General features: G+C 40.9%; 1 protein-coding gene across 2 annotated transcripts in view; it reads right to left on the bottom strand.

Annotated features, from left to right (window-relative positions):
* Nucleotides 1-1,286: 1,286 nt before the first annotated feature.
* The window catches only part of LOC117360079 (broad substrate specificity ATP-binding cassette transporter ABCG2-like), a 76,561-nt gene continuing 53,858 nt past the window's right edge, over nt 1,287-23,989 (bottom strand). For both annotated transcript variants that reach the window (XM_033943717.1, XM_033943718.1), the window contains 5 exons: nt 22,818-22,942; nt 18,993-19,147; nt 7,415-7,504; nt 4,782-4,900; nt 1,287-1,572 (listed from right to left, as the gene is read on the bottom strand). In XM_033943717.1, the coding sequence (XP_033799608.1) occupies nt 1,425-1,572; nt 4,782-4,900; nt 7,415-7,504; nt 18,993-19,147; nt 22,818-22,942 (637 nt within the window). In that variant the 3' untranslated portion in view covers nt 1,287-1,424. The remainder of the gene's footprint in view (nt 1,573-4,781; nt 4,901-7,414; nt 7,505-18,992; nt 19,148-22,817; nt 22,943-23,989) is intronic.

Here is a 23,989-nt window from a genome sequence, read left to right on the forward strand (position 1 = left end):
GAAGAGCCTGGAGAATGAGGCATAATAGACTGTAGGAGCCCACAAAGCAGAGTCGGAGGAGGGTTGCCTACCTGCTCCAGTATTGTTTACTTGTCTGTCATTGTTCTCAGCCCTCTTCAAAGCGCTCTCTACTTAATTGTCATGGCTTTCTCTGCTTCATGGGGCCCTCTACCTACTTGTTGTGCTGCCATCTCTGTGCTCCTACCTGCCTCTCGCAGTTTTTATTCCTTTTTTTTTTCCATGAAATTTTATTGGAAAATTTTAGAATACAAATGAGAAAACATAACACAGGAGAAATACATGCCATAGTGGACAGAAATGAGAACTTAATAGTTATAAGTTCAGATCAACCATCCAAGTAACATCTGTAGTAGAATCCTGAAGTGGAAAGGAGAGGGGAAGAAATAAAGAGGGAAGGGAGAAAAAGGGAAAAATAAGAAGAGAGAAGAAATAAAGATGTAATGAGATTCCCCAGAGGCTGAAGATAAAAAAGAATATAGATTGGGGTGTGGAGCATCTGCCCATGCTCAAGGCCTTCGGGTTCCCGTTCTCTCCGAGATTCTCGGATCACCGGCACCGGCATGTCCTGTGTGTTAGTACCAGTGCCAAATGGGGGTAAGGAATGTGATTGGGTGGGTGCCTGGGGGATGCCGGATCGCATCGAGGGGGGGGGGGTTGCGATGCGAGCGGGGGTGGTGGGTGGATCGCGGGGGGGGGGGGGGGACGAGCGGGGGGATGGTGGATCACGCGGGTGGGGGGGGCCTTCATGAGTGGGGAGGAGCCAGGCCGGTTCTTGGGGAGTAGAGCAGTGCCGCTGGCCTCGGGGGATGGGGGTGGGTGGGAACGAATCAAGCGAGTTTCCCTTAGTTCCTATGGGGAAACTCGCTTTGATATACGAGGATTTTGGTTTACGAGCATGCTTCTGGAATGAATTATGCTCGTAAATCAAGGTTCCACTGTATTGTGATTTATTGTAAATCCAGGAAAGCTGTGATCCTCTTAATATCTTTTGTAATCCACACTAAACCCATTGAGTAAGTAATGGAATAGAATTCACGTACTGTACTGTAGGTCCAGGGTGGTCCAAAACTTATCAAGATAGTGGCAATATTCAGTCTGCTATCTGGATAACTTATTTGGATGACTTAGTACAGCCACTGTCTGGATAAGTTCTGCAGTTGGCCACTTTATCTGGAGAGTGGCTCTGAATATCTGGATTCTGCATGAGGCTGCAGTGATGATCATTTGTATTGAGACATGTTTAATGAGGCTGCTCACATGATCATTTTAATACAGAGTTTTAATTGTGTGATATATACAGACACCAATCAATACGAAAATAAATTTTCTTTATAAGGAAATACACTTCAAATGGAGAAATGCTATTTTCATATGGTGATATCACATTATGCGGACACTAGGTTTTAAGTGAATTTCTTCATTAATCTGAGCTTCGTATATGTTATCACCAGGAAAATGAGAGTCATGCAGATTAGAGCTACAATATTTTCCCACATGGCCCAGTCATCAATTCCGTTTCCTTGACTGCACAGATGTTCCTCTCCGTAGCACCTGCATGATAAAATACAGAAGCATGAGAAGCTTCATAGACTATTTCCTAATGTCAAGGAACTGCATTTATTAAAATATATTTGAAATTCCTCTCACAGGTTCTAGGCATTATCTTCTCACTGGGACTATGCTAATACCATATAAAAAAGCAGGGCCAGCATTAGGAGGTGGCACCAAGGTAACTGTCTTGGGCCCCCAAGGAGCCCAAAGCCTGCCTCAATATGAAAGAGGAATAGCCTGAAGGCAGGTGTTTAGGCCTCTTCTAAGTTTCTGCCTTGGGCCCCTACGGACGTAATTCTAGTAACGGCATCTACATCAGCTGGCACCTCAAAAAATGTCACTGGCTGAATGTCAATCATGCATAGGTGCTGTTAAGAGAATCACAGCTCATGTCTAATATAGGCACTGGTAATGTAGGCCAGAGTTTTGTAGGCCTACATTACTAGCGCCTATGTTTGATGAGAATTACGTCTACAGAGGTGCATAAGCACATAAGCACATAAGCATTGCCTCCGCTGGGTCAGACCAGAGGTCCATCATGCCCAGCAGTCCGCACACGCGGAGGCCCATCAGGTCCAGGACCTGTGTAGCATATAAGGTCATTTCTGGTATAAACCACACCTACTTTGACTCTACGCACCGTTAGGTGCTTCTGTGGATGCATTTACAGTGCCCTTTTTTTTATAGGCACACATAAATCCAATACCAAACATGCCCATTTTCAAAACTGCAAACGTCTATCTTGTTTTTTTGAAAATGGATGGATGTTTGTGCTCTGTGCATCTACCTTTTTGAACCATTTTCGAAAAACAAAATTTCCAAATAAAAAAATGCACAAAACAAGCCATTGGAATGTAAGAAGGCTCAGCATTTACACTAGACTGGCCAAAAAGACATCCCAGCAGAGCAGTGGGGGCAGCATAGCGAAATTCCCATAAAAGGTCCCACGTACACATATCTCCATAACTCCCTTATGGTGTATGGTGAGCCCTCCAAAATCTACCCAAAACCTATTGGACCCAACTGTATACCAAACTAATAGCCCTAATGCCTGTCGTTGATACCTCTTTTGTGGGATTTGGGTGGAGTTTGGAAGGCTCACAGATTCCACCATAAGTGTAGTGGCTAAAGTGGAGTATGGGCCTGAGTCTCAATCTCTATGGTTGACTATACTGCCTGCCAAGCTACTCCAGGAACCTGCTTGCTGCTCTACTGGGGCTGGCTATAACATCTGAAGCTGTCATACAAGCAGGTATGTTCTGTTTCATTTACATCCTTGGGGGGGGGGGGGAGAGGGAGAGGTCATGCTTACATCCCTCCAGGGGTCTTCTGGTCAATTTGGGCTCCTTTTTCTCCCTTACTGGTTTTTAAAACAGGTCTAGCCCCAGACATCCAAATCGTGCCTTGAACATCTTCTGAAATGTTCAATTACGGCAGAAAAAGAACCACACAGAATGAGGGAAGACACTTCAACCTAGCAATTATATAAAGCAACTAGTATGTATTTTATTATTTTCCTTTCCTGCTGAGGGTGTGACGCATATTTATATAACAGTATAGAAAAACAGCCTCACAGGTCTCAACAAGCATAGAGAGCAGGACAACTGCCCAAATGAACTATGCTTTTCTGGAGCTCAGAAAACTAAGCGGATAGCATAGCTGGTTTTAAGAAAGGTTTTGGACAAATTCCTGGAGGAAAAGTCCATAGTCTGTTATTAAGACATGAGGGAAGCCCTGGATCAGTAGCATGGAATGTTGCTACTCTTTAGGTTTTGGCCAGGTACTAGTGACCTGGATTGGCCACCATGAGAACGGACTACTGGGCTTGATGGACCTTTGGTCTGACCCAGTAAGTCTATTCTTATGTTATGTTCTTATCATTGGTTGGTGTTGTCAGAAAAAAAAAGAACACAACTAAAAACCCACTTTCTTGTAGGAAAAAAATGCTTTAAAAAAAACTGGCAGCAGTACTTAAGTAGATTACCTCTATAACAGTTTGGCACTGAAGGAGCCTTAATTTTATAACCTCATTCTAAACTATTATGGAGCCTTTTTACTACAGCTTTGCGTGCACTAAATACTAAGAAGTAGAGAATGACACAGGGAAAAACCCTGTCGCCACCCCGTCTCCGCGAGCTCAGTCCCCGTCCTGTCAGCTCATTCCCGTCCCCGTCACTGCAAACCATCTGATCCCATCCAGACAAGCCTCGAATAGGTTTATACTGAACTTATTTTATTAAAGTATAAAAAGAAACAATATTCTGTACAATTGTCATTTTATAAATCAAAGTTCTGGCTGCTGAACTAGAAAAAGAGATGTTCAGCTGGCAGGGCTTTGGTTATAAATGTTTATCAACACAACTAATATACTACTTAATACTAAAGCAAAAAAAAAAAAGAAAATAAATAGATTTTTTTTTCTACCTTTGTTATCTGGTTTCTGCTTTCCTCATCTTCTCATTCATTTCCTTCCATCCACTCTCTGCCTTCTCTCTGCCTCTTCCATATGCTCAATAACTGTGCCTCTCCCTTCCATCGCTCCTTCCCCCTCCCATTGGTTTGGCACCCATCTTCTTCCCTCCGTTCCCCCCATAGCCTGGAATCTCTCTCTTCCCCATTTCCCTTCAGCATCTTCTCCCCACTCTCTCTTCCCCATTTCCCTTCAGTGTTTGTTCCTCTTCACCCCACCTTCCCTCCCTCTCTCCCTTCCCCAGTTCCCTTCAGCGTCTGTTCTTCTCCACCCCATCTTTCCTCCCTTTCTCCCTCCCTTCGCCTTACCTTTGTGGCGGGCGATTTCTAAATTTCCTTCCTATGAGCAGCTGGAGCATTGAAGTTGTGTGTGGCTGCAGGAAAAGTAGTAAGGAGGGAGGGAGCGTGATCGGTGACCACATGCATTCCCTCCCTTAACTGTGGAGACAAGGCCATTCACTGCCCCACAGGGCGGTGAATGGCCTTCTCTGTAATTGCGGTGAACACTTTTTCCCCCTACTGTTTTGGTGGGTTACCCGCGGCTAACTGCGGGAACAGCCACCGTGCCATTCTCTAATAAGAATCTCATTTTATGTCTATATGCTTCTTAGCATTTAACATGAGCTAGTTCCATTAGCACATGTAAGCTTTAGTAAAAGGAGCCCTATATTTGCTATGACGACATGGTGTAAATTCAGAATGCAATGAGTAGACAGCTTGTGTAACGAAATGGTACTTACACTTCAGTGTATTGTGAAGGATCTTTGGCACATTTCCCTTTAATTATTTCAGTGTTGGTGATATTAGGTGGTTTATCAGCACAGAAGTAGAGCCCTCTGAACTCATTCACTTGCAGGGCCTACAGTTAAATCCAAATCCAAATCATTAAACATACAGAAAATGTAATACAATGACTCAAGTTAGAATTTTGGATCATAGTTTATAGGGTAACCAGATACATAAAACATTGCACATGGGAAGGAAAACTGGAATATGCTGTTTTCAAAGCAATATCCAAAAACTAAAAATGGAAATGCATATTATATGTGGGTAAACACATGTTTTACCTTTTGAAACTCAAAACATGTTGAATGTGGCCAAAAGTGCCCACAGAAAAGGAGGTACAAGCCTCTCTGGGTACTTTCTCCTTAGGCAATTCTCAAAGTGAAAGTATTGCATACAAACTTGTCCGCTTTGAAACTTGGTAAAGTGGACTTTGCAGGTATGTGGGCAAAATTTTAAATTACTGACAAATAGAGAATTCCTAGATTGCAATAAACACAAGCTGAACATGTGTCAGCAACACAATGCTGTTATATTTTACCTTTCAAGTTTATTTAATATATCGCAAATAAAATAATTATATAAGCGGTTTACAAATCAATTATAATCAGTAGATGGGGAGAAAGAGGAAAGTAACAGTGAGATGTATTAACAGAAAGTATCGAATCTTCCTATAAATATCTAGCCGTAGACTAATATACCCCCCCCAAAAAAATATTTATGGTTATGTGTGGAGAAGTTTTCCTATTTACTTTTTTAACTTTAAATTTTTAAGGCAGGAAAAAAAGACAAGCCTCTCGGCTCGAGCTGCCTCCAACCGTGTGGGATCCCCGTGACCCGAGGGGACATCCTCATGGGATTCCTGTGCAGCTCTCTAATCTGGAACAGAGGAATGGAAGTTTGTGGTTATGGGGGTGGGAGGGTGGGAACAAAAAGGTCCACTTCTGGGGTCCCCCAATCCGAGAATATCTGACACAAGATGATTAAGTTGAGTGACCACTTGTAAGGTTGAAGGAGTCTGCTCAACTTGTCTGTTACAATGTTTTGTTTCCCTGAAGTTAAATTGCTTTTAGAAATATGTTGCGAGGAATCACCCAAGACCAGATTTGGATTTTGCTCAATAATTAATAACATTAGATCAATTATACTCCATTTCTCTCTAAACTGAATATCATATTTATATAAAGTGGGTCCCTTTTGAATCCAGAAGCCTTTTGGGATCATACTAAGCTAATGTATTTGTGTGTAATTCCAGCTGTATTAATGACTTACTCTGGTTCTCCCAATCAATCCATAAGTTGGAGTCCCCCATGTAGTGGACAGCAAGACATGCACATAACTGTACTTTACCATTTGCTGCTACATAAATAGCCAAGAATACAAAAGAGTAAGGGGTGGACCCTTGGTCTTCCCAACACATCTCCCACATAGACTATTGTAACTCTCTTTACCACGGGCATAACTCAAAAAGAAACCCATAGATTACAACTAATCCAAAATACTGCGATCAAACTTATCTATAAGGCCAAAAAATATGATCATGTTACCCCGCTTCTTCGAGAGTTACACTGGCTACCAGTTTCTCATAGAACAACATATAAAATCCTTCTAACCTTTAAAATTAAGACCTCCCATCTCCTTGTTTTCCTAGACAAATATCTCATTCCACATACCCCTCCTAGGGCCCTTAGATCTACGAATCAGAACTTATTGACAGTACCCTCAATCAAGGACCTATACTACACTAGAAATTCCATTTTTCTATAGTCACACCATCACTCTGGAGTGCAATGCCACCTTATCTCCGAAGTGAAAATTCCCTAAATAAATTTAAAACAAATCTTAAAACATTTCTTTTTAAAGATGCCTATCAATAAGGAAAAAAAAGCCCTTAAGAAGTGACATCCCTGTTTCCCTCTTGTTACTTCCTATCCCTTCACCCCCTCCTATCCCTTCACCCCCTCCTTTTATTTTTATTTACATATTGTAATTAAAACTTCCCTATCCCCTAGCACCTTTCATTTCTAACAAGTCTTAATCTGTCTTAGTCCTAGTTTTACCCCCTTTTTATTTTATTTTAAATCTTAAATTTTATTAGATTTTTCTAATTTTTAATATTGTAAACCGTCCAGATACATATGATGGTCGGTATGTCAAGCCATAACTTGAAACTTGAACCTGAAACTTGAAACAATAGCTATTACCAGAGAATGAAACAAAAATTATATGGAAAAACAGTACAACACTGCACCAAGAGGTTTGCTATGATGTTTAGACTTGACATGGGTCTGTGTTTTGGCAAAAACACCTGCATCAGGATCTGTAGGATTTCACATGCAAACTTAGATTACCTCCATGATTGCCTTAATCTGAATGAAGAGTCCTGATAGATTAATAAAGGTGAGTGTGAATGTATCTCTTCAATGCTCACTGCCGTTTCAGAAACGTTAATTTAGCTATAACATGCATTAAGATCTGGTTTGGATAAGAGGCACTAAACAAATTCAAATTAGAACTATAAGATAAATCCATTTTGTGATATGCCATAGCAAGTACATTCCGATTTGTTAGTTTTTGAAGCCGTACTAACCGTCAAGCCATATCTAGGAATGCTGAAGTATTTGAGCCAGTTCAACCAATCCATCACACTTGGGAGATTTACCAGAAGACCAGAGAAAATCTAGAATAGAAAGAACATAGCATTATTTGATGCTGACTCCTGTTTTGTCCTCTACAGAAAAATACAAATGTCCACTTAGAAGTGAATCATAGTTAGTCCTCAGAAACGATACCCAATCTACAACAACAGATGGGGTTTTTGAGCAACTAAATCAGAAATGTGCACATACCTGCCAATATCCACAAGACAGATGTCAATACAGTGGTACCTTGGATTACGAGCATAATCCGTTCCAGGAGCATGCTCGTAATCCAAAATGCTCGTTTATCAAAGCGAGTTTCCCCATAGGAAATAATGGAACCTCGCTTTGATAGGTTCCCCCCCCCCGAGGCCAGCAGCGCTGCTCCCCCCCCACGAGAACCGGCATTGCTCCCCCCGAAGGCCCCCCCGCGAACCGGCACCCTCCCCCCCGCGATCCGCACCCCCCCCCCGCCGCCATCGGGCACCCCCTCGCCGCGACCTGAGGTCCCCCCAACCCACCCGAACCATCTTCTTACTTTGCTGTAGCCTCTGCAGCGGCACCGGCACCAGCATGTCCTGTGCGTGGTGCCAGTGCCTGAAGATCTGCTTCCTGTGCTGGGCCTTGAGAGTTCACGTTCGACGTGAGAGTTCACGTTCGACGTGAACTCTCAGGCCTTGAGCATGCGCACATGCTCAAGGCCCAGCACAGGAAGCAGATCTTCAGGCACTGCACCACGCACAGGACATGCTGGTGCCGGTGCTGCTGCGGAGGCTACAGCAAAGTAAGAAGAGTGTTTGAATGGGTTGGGGGGACCTCAGGTCGCAGCGGGGGGGGGGGTGCCCGATGGCGGCGGGGGGGCCCGATGGCGGCGGGGGGGGGGAAGTGTGCCGGATCGCGGGGGGGAGGGTGCCGGTTCGCATGGGGGGGGGCGCTTGCAAATCGAAGTGCGCTCGGTTTCCGAGGCGCCAATTTTGCGAATGTTTTGCTCATCTTGCAAAACACTCGTAAACCGGTGCACTCGTAAACTGAGGTACCACTGTATTCTAAAACTCTATAAAGGGCGCCAAAGGTTAGATGCCAAGATTCAGCATGCTGTGTGCAAATTCTAACATTGCAACCAGGCTCCAGATTCTATTATAGAATACTAATGTAAGCTGGCATTTTTGAGCTAACTTATGCCATATCAACAGCAGGTGTAAATACACATGCCTAAATGTGGCACTGTAGCCCATAAATTACATGTAAATGTTGGACATCCCTATGTACCCTCCCCTGTGAAAGCCCCCTTCAATTTATGCACTGAGGGAACCTTTTACTAAGCTGCATTAGGCTTTTAAACTGACTCAATCTTTTACCTGTATGTGTGGGGACAGCTTGCGCCTTTGGCGTGAACCAATTTATTACTCTTACTTAAACCTTGTCTTCTTATCCCTGGCCAAAGACCTTTGATTGTTTTGCTATTGTCAGCAAGGTTTTAGACGTATTTTGTCAACCTTAAGCTTGTTTAACCTGTTTCAATGTTTATTGTACTAAGTACCATTTAATTCCAAGAATACTCACATTCCGGTTTGTACTCTCTTTCCACCATTTTGAATCGCCGCCGCAAAGCGGCAGCCCGCTGGACACGCCTACACTCAGCTGTCTCTTTCCACCATTTTGAATCGCCGCCGCAAAGCGGCGGCCCGCTGGACACGCCTACACTCAGCTGGTACATGCAGTTAAATTCCCCCCCTCTTGCGGCGCACGCCCATTACGCCAAAGACCTTTGATTGTTTTGCTATTGTCAGCAAGGTTTTAGACGTATTTTGTCAACCTTAAGCTTGTTTAACCTGTTTCAATGTTTATTGTACTAAGTACCATTTAATTCCAAGAATACTCACATTCCGGTTTGTACGTAAGTTTTTAATTTTATTGTGTCTGTTTCCTAACTTCACTATTCATAAGTTTTAATTTTATTCTATTTGCATGTTTTATCTTTTATCAGTAAGTTTTACTGTATTTTATCTGTAAATTTAACTTTTATCTGTAATGATTTTATTTTATGTGTGTTTGGTTTCTACAAGTTTTTACTAAGTCAATTTTTTAGTTTTATTTTACTAAGTTTATATTTCAAGTTTTATAGTTTTCTTTTATCACCCATATTCTGGCAGGTTCACATTATTAATCTTCTGTCTTGTGTTTCATTCCTTCAGTCTCTTTCCACCATTTTGAATCGCCGCCGCAAAGCGGCGGCCCGCTGGACACGCCTACACTCAGCTGGTACATGCAGTTAAATTCCCCCCCTCTTGCGGCGAACAAGGAGCAGGTCCTGCTCCTTGTTGCGCTCCTTTGTGCGCAACTTTGTGGGCAACTTTATGATTTATTTAACCTACTCGTTCTTCTTTTCTTAGCGCTTTCTTTTTTTCTCTTTGTCTTAAATTCAATATCTATTCTCATTAAAATCCTTCGTAAATCTAGAATTCTTCTAATTTTATTTTGGTCTTTCACCATTCATTTATCCATGAATCCTTTCTCATCTCAAATTCAGGTTCAATGGGGTCACAGACCTCCCCCAGTAGACTCCTTGACCACTTTTAACCCCTCTAATCTAATTAACCTTACTTCGTCTACTTCTTTTCAGTCATCAAACAAATTTTCATCCAAATACACTACTCCAGCAACATCAAAAAAGATTTTAAAAATAGGTTTAATTAATGTCAGATCACTACGTTCTAAACATCACATTATTAAAGATCTTCTAACCAACCAATCGCTCGATCTTCTTTGTATTGTAGAAACCTGGCTCAAGGAGGGTGATGAAGCTTATCTGTCTTATGCTTCTCCCCCTAACTATAACTTTTGTTTTAACCATCGCACAGGTAAAAAAGGAGGTGGTCTTGCAATCATTTACAAAGCTAACTTATCCCCAGTAGTTGAATTCACTCAAATCATTGGTACTATTGAATATATTCAAGTAAAACTTAATTCGAATCCAAATATCAAATTACTTCTACTATACAACCCTCCTCCAATTAATCAATCTACTTTCACTCAGTTATTATCTATTGTCTCAAATTTTGTTACCACTTCACCTTTTACTATACTTCTTGGAGATTTTAATCTCCATTTCGAGGATAAATCCAACCCTTATACTTCTGAATTTCTTGTTCATATGAAAGATCTTGACCTTATACCTTTCAAAATTGGCCCAACACATATTAAAGGACACACTCTAGATATGATTTTTGCCTCAGAGGAATTATTTGATAATTTTTCAAATCTCGAAATCTCAAAAGTCCCATGGTCTGACCATAGTCTCATTCAATCAACACTAGTTATTCACCCCCCTCACGATCCTTTTAGATCTCCCAAAATCATTAAAGTAAGAGACCTCCAAAATATAGATGACTCGCTTCTCGCTGCACCATTACTGGATCTGGATAATTTTAAATCTCTATCTATAAATGACCAACTATTCACCTGGAACAACACCTGTCAATCCCTTTTAAATAAAATTGCTCCTATAACAATTAAAACAATTTCACCTAAAAAACAAAAAAACCCCTGGTTCAACTCTTCTCTTGTATTACTAAAACAACAGTTAGGTTCAGCCGAACGTAAATGGCGAGCTAAACCTACATCAAACAATCTGGACACTTACAAAAATTACTCCCAATATTACCGCCAAATGATCAACAATGCAAAAAAAAAATATTATAATAAAAAAATATCTATGACTAAGAATTCTTCATTACTTTTCAAAATGTTAAAACAATTAACTACCTTTAAACATAAACCGGATATTCCTGCTAATGATTCTCTCTCAGCCGACTGTTTAGCTGATTTTTTTCACACAAAAATTACTAATATCAAAGCTAATTTAGTCAACAAAACTCCTGCTATTTCTGATGAAGATCAAATCAATTTTCAAGCTACATGTTCGAAGTTCATCCTCCCCACCCTATCTGAACTAAGACAGTTATTTCAATCAATAAAACTCAAAGGTTCTAAAATTGAAGCTTTTCCTCCTTTTCTTCTTAAACGATACTTCTCAATTTTCGGTCCAATTATTCTACAAATTATTCACAAAAGTTTGTCAACATCATCAATTCCAGAAGACTGGAAACATTCAGTTCTTCTACCAATTATCAAGGATTCTATAACTAGTCCGCGCGATTGTTCTAACTATCGTCCAATAGCGAGTCTTCCATTCCTAGCAAAGCTAACTGAAAAGGTAGTTTTTCAACAGTTGTCAGAATTTGTAGACAAAACTCATGTCTTGCATCCTAATCAAGCAGGATTTCGCAAGAATCACTCAACTGAACACTCTTTACTAGGTCTTGTCACAACTATTCATTACTTTCTGGACCAACATAAATCTGTCATTCTCATTTCTTTAGACTTAGCGGCAGCCTTTGACACTATTGATCACCATTTATTACTTCACCGCCTTTCTTCCATTGGCATCAAAGACCAAGTTTTAGATTGGTTTCAGTCATATTTTACTAATAGATCTTCTTCAGTACATTTCAACAATTCTATTTCAAAGCCATATCAATCAAATTATGGAGTACCTCAAGGGTCCATATTGTCTCCATTACTATTTAATATTTATCTGGCCCCCCTCTTAACCCTATGTCAATCTATAGGATTTACAGTGTATGCTTACGCGGATGATTTTCAACTTCTACACCCCATAGATTCTTCAAGTTCCCAGGATATATTAGAAATCAACCATAAGCTGGCCAAAGTTCATGATTGGTTGAACAAAAATCAACTTTCTTTAAGTATCAATAAATCTACTTCTATGCTTTTTTCAGGGAAAGAAGGTGTACAACTCATCAACCCAATCTTAATAGATAACAAACCTCTATACCTCACCACCAATACAAAAATCTTAGGTGTCATTTTAGACAATAATCTCTCTTTCCGATTACACATCAGTGCTTTGGTGAAAAATTGTTTCTATAAACTGAGAATGATTCGTTCATTGGTTCCCCTTCTCGATTCATTTTCGCTCAATACTTTAATTCATTCTCTAGTGATTTCAAAACTAGACTACTGCAATTCCTTGTTAAAGGGGGCATATCTTAAGGATATAAGGCGCCTCCAAATCATACAAAACACTGCAATAAAGGTAATCTCAGGTTCAAAAAAATTCGATCATGTTACACCTCTGCTTCAAAACGCTCACTGGCTGCCAATTTCATATAGGATCACATACAAAATAGCACTATTAGTCTTTAAGACATTAAGAAACAATACTCCTGCATTTATAGATAGGCTTCTGATTCCTTACAGCCCGTCAAGAGCTCTCAGATCATCCTCACAAGCATCCCTATATGTTCCCTCTTTAAAAATCATCGGTACTCGCCGTGACCTGATTTTTTCGGTTACAGCCCCTACCATTTGGAACTCACTCCCTCTTTATTTAAGACTTGAACAAGATTTGAAAAAATTCAAAAATAGTTTAAAGTGTTTTCTTTTTAAAGAAGCCTTTAACTAAAAGTTTATTTTTCTGTTGATTCCTAATCTCATCGTTTAGTATTAAACTCTGATTATATATCCCCTTTTTTGGATTTTCAAGTTTGCAAATTCTTTTCTCACATCATCCTTATGTTCTAACCTAATTTGATTAATACTTTTTTTTTTTTTTTTTTTTATATTGTATTTTTTCTTTTCCCTCCTTTCCTATTGTTCCATGTGTTTGTTATCCCAGTTCGTTTTTAATTTTAAAGTTATTATTTGTATTAACGATGTATTTATGATTTAAGAAATCGAATTTTATTTCTTTGTAAAACGCTTTGTATCCTGAAAAGCGTTTAATCAAATAATTTAATAAACTTGAAACTTGAAACTTACCTTTTTGCGCATGAATTCTCCTGGTTAAGTTTACTTTTACTAAGCCACTTCTCATCCTCATGTTTTGATACTAGCACCTATGCAGTTTTCACCCCACAGCTCAATGTGCCAGCAGTATTTCCTAAGTCTAGGCCTAGTGAAATTCTCCCATATTTAGGATAAATCTTATTGACTATTGAGGAGGCCTTGCTGAGGAAGTCTTGCAGTCACCTGCATACTCCTCCCATTCTCCAGGCAACTCCCTATCCATCCCATTCCACCCCCATTTCCTAGGCCTTGATCCAGGTGCCCACTCCTTCACCTCACCCCTCTTCAATCTCCATGGCTCCTGCACACCTCCTCCTCCTGATACTGACCCTTTCCAATCTCTGTCCTCACCCCAAACCACTTAACTCCTCAGCACTATGTCACTGTCTCTGAATTCATTACCTCACCTTCCCTTTTGTCTTTAACTTTTTTCTCAGCCCTAAAGCGTCAATATTTTCTTCCCCTCATTCAGCCATCCCTACTCTTTTGTGTGCAACTCATCTGTGACGCTCCCCTAACCATTTCTCTCCTACTCTCATCCATATTCTCCTGCTCCTTCTTTTGCTCTCTGCCAGGGACATCAATCCCAATCCTGGACCTCCTAATCAATTCTCACCCTACTCATGCGAGTCACAGTACAATGTCGCCAATCTCATTTCTGTTCCTCTTCTTCCCATCTCTTCTCTATCTTTCTCATGTGCTTGTGGAATGCCCGCTCTGTCTGCAATAAGCTTGTTTACAGCCACAATCTCTTTATCTCTTGAACCCTCCACCTGCTTGCACTAACTGAGACCTGGCTCTGCCCTGAAGACTCTGGAGGTCACCTTTTCTCCCATACACCTTGCCCAGCTGGTTGCAGGGGAGGTGTTGGGCTATAACTCTTACCCTCTTGTAGATTTAAACCCCTTCTTCCACCTTTTCCTCCTTCGAAGTCCTCTCCGTCTGTCTATATGCTCCACTATCTCTCCATGTAGCAGTCATTTACCATCCTCCTAATAAGTCCCTCTCTTCCTTTCTCACCGACTTTGACTCCTCGCTTTCCTTCTTTCTTGAACCTTCATCTTCTTCCCTTATTCTTGGTGACTAACACTCATGTTAATGACCCCTCAGACTCTTATGCTTCTAGACTTAACATCCTCATTCAATCTTCAGCTATGCTCCACCATCCCTACGCACCAGAATGATCACTTCCTTGATTTTGTCTTCTTCTCCAACCACTCCATCACAAACCTCTCTACTGCAGTTCTTCTCCTCTCTGACCATCATATGATAACTTTTACAATTCGTCACCCTCCCCCAAGACCTAGATAATCTCCACCACTACATTCAGGAATCTTCAGGCTATTGATTCTTGCACACTCTCTACTGCTGTCTCACCCCTCCTCTCTACCACTATGTTATACAAGCCTGTAAACTAGGTTGTCTCCTCCTATAATACAATTCTCTCTTCTGCTTTAGATACCCTTGCTCCCCCCGTTCCATGTTCTGTAAGGCGTGCCAAGTCCCAGCCCTGGCTAACCTATAAAATCTGCTACTTACATTCCTGTGTCAAGTCTGCTGAACATCTTTGGCTCAAATCCTGCACTCATGCTGACTTCATACAGTTTAAATTCCTCCTGACTTCCTTCCAGTCTACTCTTTAATCTACAACACCCATTTGACTAACTCTCTCTGCTCCAGCCCTCGCCATCTCTGTCACACTGAACTCTCTACTCAAAGTCCCCTCACCGCCAACTCCTCCATCACTCTTCTCCCAGATTTTGGCTGAATTCTTCCATAACAATGTTCACAAGATTAACCTTGAGTTTTCAACCAAGCCACCTCCAGCTCTCCTTCCACTAGTTCACTCTATCAACCCTCCCCCGGCCCATGCCACCTTTTCTTCCTTTCTTGAAATCACTGAAGAGGAAACTGAACATTTTCTTTCCTCCTCCAAACTCACTACCTGCTCCTCTGATTCCCATCCGTCTACTCAGCACCATCTCTCTTAATGTCTCACCCCTTCCATCTGTCACATCCTCAATTTATCACTTTCCACTGTAACTGTCCCCGATGTCTTCAAATATGCCATAATTACACCATACCCCAAAAACCTTCACTGAACCCTATCTTCCCTTTCAACTAATCACCCCATCTCCCTCCTACCCTTTTTATCCAAGCTACTTGAACATGCTGTTCACCATTGTTGCCTTGACTTTCTGTCATCCCGAGCTATTCTTGGCCCACTCCAATCAGGCTTTCTCCCCCTGCACTCTACAGAAACTGCCCTTGCTAAAGTCTAAAATGACCTGTTCCTGACCAGATTCAAAGACCTCCATTCTATCCTCATCCTTCTCAATCTATATGTTGCTTTTGACACTGTAGACCACCATCTTCTCCTTGACACCCTGTCCTCACTTGGATTCAGGGCTCTGTTCTGTCTTGGTTCTCTTATCTCTTGTTATGCCTATGGCCAGGGGGTAACTGAAACTCAGCATACTGCGTGACATGTCTCCTCAAGCCTGCTTATCTGCTATCCTGACCTCAGTGACCTGGGTGTTGCCAAAACAAAGAACAAAAGAACAGTAAAACCAGGTTGACCAGGTGTCCGAGTGAAGAAAGCTGGTTTCTGCAACAAGCCTGCTTATCTGCTATCCTGACCTCTTGACCACAGTGACCTGGGTGTTGCCAAAACAAAGAACAAAAGAACAGGACCGGGTGTGCCTGAGTCGTAGTGAAGGAAGCTGGTTACTGCAGGATCAGCTTGTATAACTATGAACTCAGCAGTTTCCACCCTATATAAGAAACGGGACTGTCCCCCAGAATCAGAATCCATTTAGTTGTAACCACAGGGCAGTCCATATCCTACCCACCTATCAGTCACAGGGATTCCCGATGGTGACGCCTGGGATCACGGTGAAGTTATTCTATTTTTATATTCATATATATATATAAGTATAATAAAGGGTTATTGTCTATGCTTTTATATTGTCTGTGTGCTTTTTTGAGTGTCACTGATCATCCCATCTGACAGAAATAAGTGGCGTAACATCTCTCATATCACACCTTTAGTGTATGACTGTATGCAGTGGTTGATCCTCCTCCACTGCTATCCCATTATCAGTTGGGGTACCCTAGGGCTCTGTCCTGGGACCCCCCCATCAAGAAAGAATTCAAAACCTATTTCTATACTTTGGCGTTTCCTGAGGGTTAAAGCTCAGGTCTAACAAAAAAAGTTAAAAACTGATTTGTTTAGAGAAAGAACGTAGCCAGACACTAAATTTTGGCCTAAGCCCAAAGTGAGTGGTCATGAAAACCTCACCCTCTCCCCCCCCCTCCCTCTGATGATCAGGAGTCTCTTAACTGCACTTCTTCAAGCCCCCCACTACTTTTCAAATCCTTCTTTACATCCCTGCTTGCTGCCAGTGAAGAATACCTACTGCTTGCATTGGCCTTGAGCCTTCCTTCTGATGCAATTTCCCGGTTTCACAAACAGGAAGTTATGTCAGAGGGAAGGCTTGGGACTGGTGAGAGCAATAGGTAGACACGAAAGAGTGGATAAGTCCAAAAAAGACTGGTGAACTCTGAGTATTCCACAAAACCCTTTATTCCTTTAATACAACATACATCGACTCGACATGCGCATGTTTCAGCCCAAACGGCCTGCCTCAGGAGTCTACAATTATAAATATGTACATTAATAAACAAGAAATTCTCAATAATAATATAACATACACATAAGATAATAAATTTAAAAAGTTAAAAAGAAAATATCTTGTAACGCCGAGAGCAATAGGTATACATTCCTGCTTTCTGCCAGTGAAATAAAATAATTTAAAAAGGTATCAGGGAATACAGTCAAGAGACAACCAATTACCAGGGGAAGGGAAGGGAGAGATGCCAGGAGTCTTCAGTTGGCAGTGCTTGGGAATCACCACTAGCCACATTGCTACTGGATGGGCTTGTGCCCACCCATGGCTACCACTGCTGGTTTAGAGAACCATTAATTATTAACTGCTTTAATGGGCCTGTCTCAAAGGTTGGTATATCAAGATAGATAGATAAATAAAAGTTAGGCAGATCCTTATACAATTAGTCCCAATATATGAAGTTGGGGGGGTGTTATTGTTCTTCGTGTGCAGCTATCATATTGGACATTGGTGAGATCGTGAGCACAACTGTCACTCTGTGAAGATTCAAGCAAGGTCATATTAGCCCTGAAGAAACGGCTTAGTGCTATGAAACGTTGGCATTTTAACAGACTGCTTTAAACACTTACAGTGGTTTCAGTTGCAAAATATCTCAGTCCTCAATTATTTTAAACCTCAACAGCGAGTTGTCACTCTATGGAAGTTTTTTAGCCAATGATGTGGAGGTGGTGGTTTGAGCTTGAGCTCTGCCAATATAACCTGAGGCTTTTTCTTCCATTTGAGCAGACTCTCAGTTACCTATAAGTGGAATTTTTTTGGACTACTTTATTTATATTTCCCCACTTTACCTTTTGCAATATTGTAGTTATCCATGTTGTCACATCTATGCTTATTTAATTTTAATTATTTGGAACCTAACTACTTTTAAAAGTGCCATCAAGTCCTAGGTAAGTCAGTAACAGGTGATTTATTTGTCTGTCTCCAAAGGATTAAGGGTAAATTTATACTTTGATTATACTTGGAAAATAATTGGATCTGGTTTGCATGGAGCATTCCAGCTCTAGGTGTTCACAGTTTGTAGAGTATTTTACAAAAGGTTAGCTGAATATATAACCCTTTATAAAATACCTCTACACCAAGCAAAAAGCAGGTGTAATTTGCAGCACTTTCAGCAGGAACCCCATTGTGCAAAAAAACATGGACAAAAATAGGGCGGCATCACTTAGGGCTTTACATAAGCACTAATACTTACATGCACAAGGGGCTATTTTGCAACCTAAGCGTAAATGGCAGAGTTTACAAAACTGGACATCCAAGGGGACCAATTTAAAGAACATTTTTAATGTGGGTATTAATGCCAAATAAGTAATCACAACTGCTTTCTTTATCACTCTTATAAAGCTTAGGTCCAAACAATTAACCTGTTACTTGGAGCAGGTTTAAATGCAAATGCTTAGGTGTTATGAAGTAGATGTGTATTTCCTTTGCTGAAGAGGACATACATGTATGTTTGAGACCTGCCTAAATCATGCCCAGCTAACTCAATGAATCATGAGGAAAAGATGTCAATCAATCAGTCGTGGACTATTCAGGATGCACTTCATTGATAGTAGTATCGATTCGACACTGACAGTGTTTCGGCAATAATGCCTTTATCAAGAGTCTCTGATTAAAAGTCAACTCATGAAATGCTGAGACACTGACTATAATAGATCTGGTGATCTATTATAAGCAGATCTATAATAAGCAGATCTGGTGAAGACAAAAACATAGCGTACTGAAAATGCACTAATGACATAGGCATTTTCATGAAGTGACTTTTACATAAGAACATAAGAATTGCTGCTGCTGGGTCAGACCAGTGGTCCATCTTGCCCAGCAGTCCACTCTCGCGGTGGCCCCTAGGTCAAAGACCAGTGCCCTAACTGAGACTAGCCTTACCTGCATACGTTCTGGTTTAGCAGGAACTTGTCTAACTTTAATCAGAAACTCTTGACAAAAGATAAATCCACCTTCCACGAATACATACCAGCATGAGGACAAAACAAATTGTAATGAGTAAATTGGCGATGGCCACTACATCCATTCCAGAACTGATCGCCAGGGTCATTGCAGTAGCCGTATGTGACAAAAGTATCAGTGTCAGCATGAAGAAGAAGAAATGTCCTGCCAGTTTCTGAAATCCTGTTAAAACAAAAAGAACTCAGCTTTGGACTTTTCATACAAAGACATTATAGAAGATTACATAGAGTGGATTTCAAAACCAAGCATGACTTCCTAGGTACAGTACAGCAATTTCTACTTGTAGTGAACTTTGTAATACAGTGACCATTTCCTAGAGCCCTTTCTTTCTTGCAATGGCCTTCAGTAGACCTTGCACCAAAAGGCATTCTGCTTACAAAAAAAAAATGAGCAATTAAAATTTATTTTCATAGATCTTAGACACTAAGGGGTCCTTTACTAAGCTATGGTAAAAAGTGGTCTTAGCGCACCCTCGAATATATGTCTTTCCTGTACATTAAGATCATGTTTATCTCAGCCAGAAAATGGCCAATTTTCCATTTTCCCAATTAATGGCCACGTGCTAATGTCAGTATTGGTGATTTTGGACTTTTGTCAGTATTGGTATATTTTTTTGGTTTTTGTTGGCCATTAGACATAGCCATTAACAAAAATTAGCACACAGGCCCTTACTGACACCCATTTTGTAGGCAGTAAGGGCTGGATTCTAGTAATGTCTCCTACATTGGCTGGCATCTCCAAAAATGGCACTGGCTACAAGTCTATCACACGTAGATGCCATTAAGAGAATCACGGCTTATATCTACTACTATTTATTATTTCTGAAAGGCGTACCAATATTGGTTGCCATACCTTAAAAAGGATATGGCGATACTCGAGAGGGTTCAGAGGAGAGCAACATGTTTGATAAAAGGAATGGAAAACCTTTCATACACTGAGAGACTGGAGAAACTGGGGCTCTTTTCCCTGGAGAAGAGAAGACTTAGAGGGGACATGATTGAGAAGGGCATAGAGAAAGTGGAGAGGGACAGATTCTTCAAACTTTCGAAAACTACAGAAACGAGAGGGTATTCGGAAAAGTTGAAAGGGAACAGATTCAAAACCAATGCTAGGAAATTTTTCTTCACCCAATGGGTGGTGGACACCTGGAATGCGCTTCCAGAGTGCGTGATAGGACAGCGTACAGTATTAGGGTTCAAGAAGGGATTGGACAATTTTCTGAAGGAAAAGGGGATAGAAGGGTATAGATAGAGGACTACTACACAGGTCCTGGACCTGTCGGGCTGCCGCACAAGCAGACTGCTGGGCACGATGGACCTCCGGTCTGACCCAGCAGAGGCACTTCTTATGCTCTTATGTTCTTAACATACAATAGATGGTCCCTGCTCAGAAGAGTTTACAATCTAATTTAGACAGGAAATTTCAGGGTTGGGGAGATTGTGGTAGAGGAAATGAGACAGTGGGTATAGGTATCTGACAGCAGTGAGTGGGAGTTAGGAGTTGAAAACAGATTCAAAAAAGTGGCCTTGGATATGAACGCTGCCAGGGAGGGAGCTTGACTTATTGATTCAGGCAGCCTGTTCCAGGCATACAGCGCCGCAAGAAAGAAGGGACAGAGTCTGGAGTTGGCAGTGGAAGAGAAGGGTACAGATAAGAGGGGCTTTTTTGATGAACGGAGATCACGGATAGGAGCATAGGGGGGATAAGTGAAGAGAGATATGGGAGGGGCTTCTGAGCGAACGCACTTGTAAATCGGCAAGAGGAGTTTAAACTGTATTTGGAGATGGACGGGGAGCCAATGAAGCAACTTGAGGAGAGGGGGTAACATGAGAATAATGGCTGTCATGGAATATGAGTCGCGCAGCAGCATTTTGAATGGATTGAAGAGGCGAGAGGTGGGCACGCGGGAGGCCCAAGAGAAGTATGTTGCAGTAGTCTAAATGCGAGGTGACGAGAGCATGGACAAGGGTTTTGATTCGTGTGTTCAGAGAGAAGAGGACGGATTTCGGTAATATTATAGAGAAGGAAGTGACAGGATTTGGCTGTCTGTTGGATCTGAGCAGAGGAGAGAGGAATCAAAGATTGCGAGCCGACGAGACAGGGAGTAGGATAACGTTATCCACCGAAATAGAGAATGGTGGGAGGGGGGAGACGAGTCTAGGCGGAAAGATAAGGAGTTCAATTTTAGCCATATTAAGCTTGAGATGGCGGTGAGACATCCAAGCGGCAATGTCGGACAGGCAGGCTGAAATTCGGGCCTGAACTCCCATAGAGATATCCGGCATGGAGAGGTAGATCTGGGAGTCATTAGCATAGAACCTACATTACCGGTGCCTATGTTTGACGAGAATCGAATCTACAGAGGCACCCAGTGGTACCTAAGGCCATTTCCGTCGTAAACCATACCTTTTGACCTTAGGTGCCATTAGGTATAGTTGTGATTACGGTGTCCTTTTTCTTTTGTAGGTGCCCGAATTTTTAGTTAGTTTTATAAGACATGGTTAATTACTATGCTAATTAATATCAATTAAAACAACGGTGCCGTTTAGAGAATTTGGGCCTAAGGGTTCACACACTAATCAGTTAGCACATGATAATTTGGCTGTGTTGATTTGCATTGTCAAGCTTACTCTCCACCCCAGAGTACGTTAAAAAGCAGCAGTCCTTGGGAACCAAATATTTATCCTTTTCCATTGAGAATACTGATCATTTAACCCTTCTCTGTTTTCTATTTTTAACCAGTGCTTAATCCATAATAGGATATTGCCTTCTGCTGCAAGATTTTTTAAAATTTCCTCATGAGTCTTTCATGAGGTATTTTGTCAAATGTTTTCTGAATATCCAGATACACAGTATCAACCAGTTCATCTTTATCTACATGTTTATTCATGCCTTAAAAATTCTGTACCAGTCTGATAAGACAACATTTAAGTTTCAAGTTTATTAAAATTTGATGAAACGCTAATAATAATAATAATAGTTTATATACCGCAATACCGTTAAGTTCTATGTGGTTTACAAAAGATTAGTGGAGTACAAGTTGAGTTGACGTACAAGTTGAATTAACTTAAGGGATGTGGGGAACAATGGGGAGAAAGGGCAAGGGAGGGGAAAGAGGGAAATGGGTCAACTGTCTAGGTATTTCAGGAATAGGTGGGTTTTGAGGCGTTTCCTGAATACCTCATAAGTGGTGGGCAATAGGAGTTGTTCTAGGTCTTTACTCCATAGAGCAGCCTGAACATACTACTACTAATTTCTATAGCATTACCAGGCATATGCAGTGCTGTATACCAAAATATAAAGGAGACAGTCCCTGCTTGAAAGAGCTTATAATCTAGTTAAAACAGAAACTGGACAAAAAGGTGCATCTATACATAATGGCTTTGTTCCATTAATTCGAGCCTATGTATACGTTCAGTAATTTTGTTCTTTATAATAGTCTATTATTTTGCCTCGTGCCAATATCAGGCTCACTAGTCTATGATTTCCCAGGTCACTTCTGGAATACTTCTTAAAATCCGGCATTATACTGGCCTCCCTCCAATCTTCAGATACCAAAGATAAGTTAGAAATGACTAATAATATAACTAAAATATCAGTACTGTGATGTGTATACCGTCCAGTCCAGGTAATTTGCTACTTACAGTATAGAGCAAGAGTGAAGTATAGATAGCCTTTAACTCTATGGATAGTTGGCTTCTATCTGAATTGCTTAGCTATCCTCTTATATGATTGGTGAATTTGGGGAAGCATTCAATAAAAAAGATATTTTTATATATGACTGGATCTGATCTGTTGTTATGAATTTATACCAACATTTTATCCCACTTACCTATCATCCAGTAAGTTATGCATGAGAACACAATGGGTGGAATAGTTCTCAAAATCACCAAGTCACCCAATATCAGAGCAAAGAAATATGCAGATATTCTGTAATATCCACTGGTGTATTCATGGCTATACAAAGCAAGAGAACAGGAATACTGATGTTTAGCGCATCCATGTGAAATGCATGCAGTAAAACTCTCTTCTCTCTATGCATTTCATTCTATACCTTTTCATAAGGGAAATCACAATTAATGATGGATGGCAATATACCCAAGCAATCAAAAAAAGCATTTCAATCTAAATATTTCAAACATTCTTTATTCAGTAATGTATAATATTATTTTTTTAAAAATTCCCCAAATACAGAAGCATAGAAAATGATGGCAGGTAAAGGTCACGTGGCCCGTCCAGTCTGCCCATCCACATCATCTGCTATCTCTTCCTACCCCTAAGAGACCCTTGACAAACATCAAAAGGATTCATATGCCATCAACAAATGTCCTAATCACTTCAGAAATCCATTGTACTCAAGAGAATTTTACTCCATCAAGCCTCAAAAGGGGAACCCCGTCACTTCATTAATGAAAGCCCCTTGAAAATGTAAGGGATGAATATAATTTTATGCTTATTTTTGTGGGCCTTGATGGAATGAGATTCTCTCATGTATGCTGGGACACTTGAATTGATTTGCTTTCTCTTTTGAGGACTGATGGAGTGAAACTCCAAAGAACATAAGAATTGCCATACTAGGACAGACTGAAGGTTCATCAAGCCCAGTATCTTGTTTCTAACAGTGGCCAACCCAGGTCCCAAGTACCTAGCTAGATCCCAAGTAGTAAAATGGATTTTATGCTGTTTATCCTAGGAATAAGCAGTGAATTTCCCCAAGCCATCTCAATAATGGCCTACAGACTTCTCTTTTAGGAAATTGTCCAAATCTTTTTTAAACCCTGCTATACTAACTGAGATTCTACTCTATATTTGAAAGGAATTGATACAGTGATATGCTTTTTGTTGGAAAGCCATCAAAATGGGATCCTTTCTTTTAGAAAAATTAACAAGGAGCAAATTGGCTACCACAATATGCGCTATCATCATTCTATAAACTTGGGCACTCAAATTTCCAGCTATCATAAAAATGTACGTGCACAAGTTATAGAACAGGGACAGTTGTGT

This window comes from Geotrypetes seraphini, chromosome 4, assembly GCF_902459505.1.
Source record: "Geotrypetes seraphini chromosome 4, aGeoSer1.1, whole genome shotgun sequence".
Taxonomy (NCBI): domain Eukaryota; kingdom Metazoa; phylum Chordata; class Amphibia; order Gymnophiona; family Dermophiidae; genus Geotrypetes; species Geotrypetes seraphini.